This window comes from Ursus maritimus (assembly GCF_017311325.1).
Source record: "Ursus maritimus isolate PB19 chromosome X unlocalized genomic scaffold, ASM1731132v1 scaffold_X1, whole genome shotgun sequence".
In the NCBI taxonomy this organism is placed as follows: Eukaryota; Metazoa; Chordata; class Mammalia; order Carnivora; family Ursidae; genus Ursus; species Ursus maritimus.
This window is the reverse complement of record NW_024423319.1, coordinates 87,831,879-87,840,075: the sequence shown is the minus strand read 5'-3', so window position 1 is coordinate 87,840,075 and position 8,197 is coordinate 87,831,879. Positions and strand designations below refer to the sequence as shown.

General features: G+C 45.7%; 1 protein-coding gene across 1 annotated transcript; it reads right to left on the bottom strand.

Moving 5' to 3' along the window:
- Positions 1-5,103: 5,103 nt before the first annotated feature.
- LOC103679215 (protein phosphatase inhibitor 2 family member C-like) lies at positions 5,104-8,138 on the bottom strand. Its single transcript, XM_008708723.2, has one exon. The coding sequence runs from the start codon at positions 7,456-7,458 to the stop codon at positions 6,832-6,834; it is 627 nt and encodes a 208-aa protein (XP_008706945.2). The 5' UTR covers positions 7,459-8,138; the 3' UTR covers positions 5,104-6,831.
- Between the last annotated feature and the right edge of the window lie 59 nt (positions 8,139-8,197).

Sequence of the window (8,197 nt, the reverse complement as noted above, 5' to 3'; positions counted from 1 at the left end):
AGCTCAGCCTCTTCGCCCCTACCCCTGAGGTGTATTGGATGTTGCCTCCATTGCTTATGGACTGAATTTCCCCATGAGGAAATGGTAGCACTAACTTGATCAAGGGTCTTATAAAAACAAATTCTGGTTGTCTTCCCCCACAAATCTGGGTTTTGGAGGCTCCATCCCTCACATCTCTCCTTGCCCACATTTCTCCCTAATGATCCTATTAATCCGAGTCTGGTATTGTGCTGGGTAAATGAAAATGTGAACACTCACCAACGTGGAGGGGGAGACTCAGCCGCCACCTGAGAGTGGGGCAGGGGGGCACAGCCAGAGAACAGGGGCGCCTGGGTGGCTCAGTCGGTTAAGCGTGCCTTCGGCTCAGGTCATGATCTCGGGGTCCTGGGATCCCGAGGGCTCCCTGCTTAGTGGGCAGTCTGCTTCTCCTTCTGTCCCTCCCCACCCCCACTTGTGTGCTCTCTCTCAAAAAAAAAAAAAATTAATAAAATCATAAAAGAAAAGGCCAGAGAATGGGGGTGGGGGGTGTTTGATGACAAAGGTCAGAATTGGCTTCTGAGTGGTGTGGCCCTACACACACATCATCTCACTCTTACTGCCAAATGTCTGTCTTTCCAGCCACCTCATTTTGTCTGCATTTGCTCTTCCGTCCTCCTTACTTTTGTCCCCACTCACCAGTCTCTAGCTAAGGTGCCCCCTCTAGAGACTTGGTTTGTCCCCTGGATAGCACAGGAGTCACAGGACTCAAACCATTTATAAGACAGACAGGAATTGGCTCAATAATCCAAGAAGGGGACATACAATTGTGAACACATTAGAAAAATCCAAGAGGGTTATGGTCTTGAATGCTGGTGTTTCTTACCCTACAAAAATATTTTCCTATAAAACTTGGCTCTTTCATCTTCTTTTTTCTTCCCTCTTTCCCTCTCTCCTTCCCGTCTGCTCCTCTCCAGCCTGACTCGCCTCCCTTCCAGCCACTCCCCGGGCCTTCCCCATCTTTCCTCCCCATCAGGTGGGGCGTGGAGGATTGACGGTAGAGGGATACACACCTCTCAAACCAGCACCTGCCCTGACCCAGGGTTTCAACAATGGGCACCAATGTTCCAGAGCAGGACAATATAGCTCCATAGAGCCCATCCAACAAAAGGAAGCACGGTTTATAGTCCATATTTTACATAACTGCTTAACTTCTGAGACGAAGCATCTGTAATGCCTCATTCAAATAAGAGAAAAACAAAACTCCCAGCATCATTTTGTGGTAAAGGATTCTCCAAGCGGACACCCCACTCTCAATGCACCACCATTTGTCAACCCCTCTGATCCTCGTCTCTCTGTTTACTGCCCCACTTATGACTCCTTCTCTGGCTTTCCCCTAATCCCCTCTGCTCTCCTCTTCTAACCCTGAACACACGTGAGCTGGGCCTCCTCTTCTCTTTTTTTTTTTTAAATGATTTTTTATTATATTATGTTAGTCACCATACAGTACATCCCCGGTTTCCGATGTAAGGCTCGATGATTCATTAGTTCTGTATAACACCCAGTGCACCATGCAATACGTGCCCTCCTTACTACCCATCACCAGCCTATCGGGCCTCCTCTTCTCTTGAACCCGAACAGATCCTGAGGGCTGGGTTCCCTCTGTGCTCATGTTCAGACAGAAGGAACTCAGAAGAGAGCATCTCTTCTGAAGGCTGGTGCTCACCTCGCAGGCATCTAGAAACTACCTACTGGCTTTCAAGTCGTTACGTCACCTAAACAAGGACCCCGCCCCTCTTTGAATATAGGCATCCTCGCTCCTGGAAGGCTTCATAAATGATCCTTTCAGAACCATACGGGTCTCCCCCACTTGACTCAGACCTCCTTGGGGGCAGAGGCTGTGTTTCATTCGTCTTTTTCTCCCAGGCGTGACTACTGCCCCTGACGCATGGCCATGCTTGGTAAATGCTTGTTCACTGGTTGAAAGTCACATATGCTCCATTCATCTCTGTTTGAGTGACTGAGGTTCTTCACTGAGCAGACTCAGAGCAGAGGGTGGGAGGGAGTAGCACGTGCACCTGGGGCTCAGGGCGGTGTGTGTGTGGGGAGGGGGCAGCTCCTAGATTGGAGAATGTTCTGCTAAGACCACTCCCACTTTATAGGTGTACAGAGAAGCAGCCCCTGCTGCATTGTCGGGGTAGACATATGCGCTTAGGGGGTGTGCAGGAAGAAGCCTCAGTCCCATCAAGGACCTGAATAGAGTCAACGTTGTACAGTAGGGGGGAATGACTCTGCCAGACAGGCCTGGGTCTGAATCCGGATTCCATCATTAAGCAGCTGTGGATTTGGACAAGTTACGTTAAGTTCCTTTATTTTAAATGTCCTCACCTCTAAAATGGGAAAAATAATACTATTTCAAAGGACCGTTGGCATAATTGAGGGAGACAGTGTTTTTGAAGCCCTAGTACAGTGTCGGACACATCACGTATACTCAGGAAATGGCAATTATTAGTCATAGTACTGGTAGTGGTATTGATATAATTATTTGGTTGGGTGGAAAAGAGAACTATCCTCTTCCTCATCATTCCTTCAGTAAGATTTTTGTGTCCTTCTTATGACAGTTCAGAGTTGACAACTCATTGAAAGCCAGTCATAACTTTTAGAGCTAGTGAACTCAATCCTTTATTCTTTTTTTTTCCCCTCATTTTTTTTTTCTCCCCTCCTTCCCAATTCCTCACTCTGGCTACCTCTTTCTCTCCTTTCGTTTTTATAATGATCCCCAATTTTTTAAAAGATTTTATTTATTTATTTGTCAGAGAGAGAAACAGCCAGTGAGAGAGGGAACACAGGCAGGGGGAGTGGGAGAGGAAGAAGCAGGCTTCCCAGTGGAGGAGCCCGATGCGGGGCTCGATCCCAGGACTCCAGGATCGCACCCTGAGCCAAAGGCAGACGCTTAACAGTTGAGCCACCCAGGAGCCCCAATGACCCCCAATTTTGACCCACTCCCTTCCCAATCAATACTCGATACCACATTCTTTGTTTATTCTAAGGTGTGAAAGGCTGCTAGGCACCTATGTGTTATTCCCAGGGGATATTTGCACACAAAGAAGAACAGAATCCTTTAACTGAAAATATTAAGATCCTTCTAGTTCAGTGTTTTTCAAATTACAGGTTGCAATTTAAAGGGACCAATTTAGTGGCTCTTGACTACCATTCTCTTATATTATTGTGCCTTATTACATGTTATTTAGTGTAATAATGCAGAGGGAAAAAATGCAAACAATTTCAAAGTCTAGAGGGACATGTAATTGCTTTAACCTTCAAGGGGAAGTTACTCTTACTTAACAATCCATTTATACAATTATGTGTCCCAGGTTTTAAATAACTAGGCCTGGTGAATCTCAGACTGAAAAAGGAGTAAACAAAGGCTGACATGAGAGGAGTTACTAGAGGAGATGAGACTGATAAAGAGTTGGAACTGGAACAGAACGTTCTCAGACTCCTTTCACCAAAGGAAACTTCATAACTTAAATAATAAAAGTCCACTTTCTATGGGCACCTCGGTGGCTCAGTTGGTTACACATCTACCTTCGGTTTAGGTCATGATCTCGGGGTCCTGGGATCAAGCCTGCCTGTGCTCCCTGCTCGGTGGGGAGTCTGCTTCTCCCTCTGTGGTATCTCTTGCTCTCACTCTCTCTCAAATAAATAAAAATGAAATCTTTAAAAAAAGCAATATTTAAAAAAAAAAAGAAAAGTTCGCTTTCTATACAGCCCAATACTATGTCACTGACTTAGGAAATCACAATTTAGAAAAAAAATATATCTTTCTGGATTACATTTGACTAGGGTACCAAAAGCACCATGCATAAAAGGAAAAACTGGTAAGTCAAACCACATCAAAACTAAAAACTTCTGGGGCGCCTGGGTGGCTCAGTCGGTTAAGCGTCTGTCTTTGGCTCAGGTCATGATCTCAGAGTCCTGGGATCAAGCCCCACGTTGGGCTTTCTGCTCAGCGGGGAGTCTGCTTCTCTCTCTCCTTCTGCCTGCTGCTCCCCCTGCTTGTGCTCTCTCTCTCAAATAAATAAATAAAATCTTTAAAAAAAAACCTAAAAACATAACGCAGACCAGAAGTCTCCGTAAGAGGATAAAATAAGGTACAGATTATAAGAAAAGATGTGCAAATCAAAGAACTCTCAAAACTCAACAGTAAAAGCCAATAATCAAACTAGAAACTGAGCAAATGACATTTCATGGAAGAGGATATGCAGATGGCAAATAAGCACGTGAAAAGATGTGTAACATCATTAGCCATTCATGAAATGCAAATGAGGACATCAGGACACTTATAAAAATGACTTAAAAATAGTGACAATACCAAATGTTGGTGAGGATGCAGAGAAACTGGAATGCTCATATACGCTGGTGGGAATGTAAAATGGCACAGCCACTCTGGAAAACAGTTTGGCAGTTTCTTAAGAAACTGCAACCACCATACAAGCCGGCAAGTGCACTCCCGGGCATTGATCCCAGAAAAGTGAAAACTTATGTTCACACAAAAACCTGTGCACGAATGTTCATAGCAGCTTCTTTTGTAATACCAAAACCTGGAACCAGTCCAGATGTCCTTCAATGGATGACTGGAGAAGCAAAGGTGGTACATCCCAAAAGGTTATATACTGTATGATTTCAAGGCCAGAACATTCTTGAAATGACAAAACTCTAGAAATGGAGAACAGATGTGGCTACAAAAGGGCAACATGAGGGATCCTTGCGGTGAGGGAATGTTCTGTACCTTGATCATATTAACGTCAATATTTGGGTTGCGGTGTTGTGTTATAGTTTTGCAACATGTCACTGGGATATAAAGATTTATAAGAAATAATATGTTTGCTCACCCAAATGACCCAAATTATAGTACTCAGATATATTTGGACTTCATCCACAGTTCCCTGAAAACACTTCAGAGCCATAAAGGTGAAATGGGTGTCTTGCTGTTAATGAAAGTGACTTTTGGACCCCACCGAAGGGCAAGGCCTGGTTGCCAGGGGAACCAACCATGTCACTATAGGGTTGAAACTTTCAGCCCTGCCCCCTGACCTTGGGGGAGGGGAGAAGCTGAAGGTTGAATTAGCCAATGGCCAATGACTTAGTCAATCCTGACTATGTCATAAAGCCCCCCAAAAACCCCAAAAGGACAGGGTTTTTTGGTCCTTTTTTTTTTTTTTTTTTTTGGAAAGCTTTCATGCTTGGGGAACCAGAATGCTTCCATGTGCCACCAAGCCGGGATCCAAGCTCCATGACAACAGAAGCTCCTTTGTTCAGGACCTCCCCCTGTGTGTGTCTTCATCTGGCTATCAATTCATATCCTTTAATAAACTGCCAAATGTAACTGTTTCCCTGAGTTCTGTGAGCTGCTCTAGCAAATTAATCAAACAAAGTTCTTTGTCCTTGGAACCTGCAATTTGTAGCTGGTCGGTGAGAAGCAAAGGTGACAGCCTAGGGTAGTGAGTGGTGTCTGAAGTGGGAGCAGGATTGAACCCTTAACCTGTGGAATTGGATGCTATCTTCAGATAGCGTGAGAACCGCTTGCTGTGTGTGGGGGAAGCCCCTCCTCCCACATTGGAATTGGGTCTGGGAACCCTAAAAGAGTTACCACTGAGGGAAGCTGGGTAAAGAGAACTCAGGAACTCTCTGTATCATTTCTCACAATTGCATGTGAACCTACAATTATCTCAGTAAACTTCTAAATTAAAAAAAAAAAAAAAGGAAATACACACAGGAAAAACCTTTGGGCTTACTTCTGTCCAGGAGCTATAATCATGTCACTGGTTGCAAAGGAATCTGTCATAAAAGAAAAGCTCAGTTGTTTTCTCAAAGCTAACTAGGTCAAACAATAAACTAATAATAGCAAGTTATTTAGCAAGCTATAAACCAAAAAGGTGTAAAAACTTGGCAGCTGAATTTTTTTTCCTACTTCTCCACACCTCAGAAGACTGTCTAGGCCGTAGTGATCGAAGTAGAAATAACATTGTTTCAACAAATGATAGAATATTTGAGACAAGGAAGGGTCCCCAGTGTCTTGAGAATCCACGATACTCCATAAAGGGTCGTGTGAGTATCTGCCGGGAGGATTGAGGAAACAAAGGGTTGAGGATAAGACCCTTATGAGAAGGGAGTACTGAGATACTAGATTTTTAAAAAATATTAACATTTAATCTGCCCACCTGGTGTACAAGACACAGTCCGAATAGACACTGGCACAATTTTAACCCAGTAATTCGTGAAAAAGAACTATTTCTGTTGAGAAAAAAAGGTAGCATTTCCTTGTAAGCACTGAAAGAAAATTAAGAGAAAATGTAAAGGTACTAAGCTCAGGAAATGGAACAAATCACTCTTAAAACACCTCCCCCTCCCCAATTAAACAAGCAAATCACCCTAAAGCCAGTCGATGGAAAAAAAAAAAAAAACCAACCAACCAACCAAGCCAGCACATCTACAAGTGAATAAAAATGAGTCCCCTTTAACATCTAAAAAGCTCTATAATATATACAGTAATCAATAGTTTAAAAGCCACGCGATTTTAAATTGCTATCAGTATTTGCCGCAAAGAACCACGCACAGAAATATCGAGCAACCGTTTTGCCGTTAGTGTATTATTTTCTAAGTTCACCATTGAATTATGGAGGTACAGTTTAACTGATAGGTATTTTCAGTACTGGAAGCCTCCTCTCGACAGAGCAAGCAGCAGCGTGTTGGACTAGCAGTTCGTAGCAGTTCGTAGCAGTTCGTAGCAGTTCGTAGCAGTTCGTAGCAGTTCGTATGCGGCAAGCGATGGCAGGGCTGAGCAGGTGTTGTCTATGCGCCGAATGACTGGGTTTGCAGTTCGTCACTTGTAGGGCCTTCATCCGATTCTTCTGCGGCAGTGTTGTCTTCGTTGTTGTCACCATGTAGAGTTTCTTCGTTGTCATCCTTGTCTTTCTCTTGCTGAAGGTCTTTGGAGATCAGTTGTCTTGCCAGCTTGAGGTTCAGGCCTTCGTTGTAATGTAGCTTCCTTTTCATTTCGAACTGCCGCTGCTTTTCTTGCTTGTCGAGAAGGATCTTGCTGCTGTGTGCCCTGTCACTCTCCGGCTCTCCCAACTGGCAGTTCAACTCCAAGGTACCACTGGCGGCGAATTTCTTGGCTAAGATGTCCGGGGTCATGGCTTCCTTTGCTTCAAAATCATTTACGGGATCTTCTCCATCGTCTTGCGGGCTGAAATAGGGGCTGCTGGGCTCGTTGATCTTCATTAAGTCGTAGTCTCTGTAGGCTGTACGGTGTGTTGCCAGGATGTTGGATTCGTCCCATTTCTGGGACTTCTTTCTATGGACCTCTTGGATTGTTCCTCCCGACTGCTGGGCAGAGCTAGCCACCGAGGAAGTGGTGGAGCTCTTGTTCTTCAGTATCCCCTTGATGGGCCGGTGTGAGGCGGTGGAGGCCGCCATGACTGCCTGGGGAGCCAAGGGCCGCCGCGGGAGGGTTGGGCCGCCGCAGCCGCCTGCCCGCCCTCCAGGCTGAAGCGGCAGCACGGTCTGTTCTGGGCACTGGTTGCAACGGCCTAAGAGCTTCACCAGGGTCCAACGTCACAAAAGGACACTGCAGACGACGCCACAGAGGCGGCCGCTGCCGTCATGGCCACCGTCATGGCCGCCGTCACTGCCTCCCGGCCCATGCTGGCTGTTTTTGTTTTAAGGAGTAATACGCCAAATATCCCTGCGTTACACACGAAACAGGGAAGCGCTGTTTTGCGAATTTCTATATAGCCTGTTTGCGTACCAGAGGCTATGTAAAATGTATGTCTTACTGTGGGTCCCGGTCAAAAATCTGAGTCACTACTTTGGTTGGAAAGATTGAAGGTGTAGGTGCTACAAGGTGATTACCTTCTGCTCCTACCTTCTGTCGCCATGCACACTTCCCTCTCCCCTACCTACTTGCACACACACAAAACCCCTGGTCTTCTTCTCACGCTCCGCCTCTTGGTTAATGGCCCCAATATCCAGTCACTTACACCAGCTGGGCACCTGGCATCGTCGCCCGCGCCTCACTCTCCAATCCAGCCCTCAGGCACTGGCCTAAATATTTCGAGAAGCTCTCCAATTCTCTCTCCCACCACCACCCTGTTTCAAGTCACCACCGCCTCTTGTGGGGACTACAGCCACAGCCTTTGAACTGCACCCCCCCCCC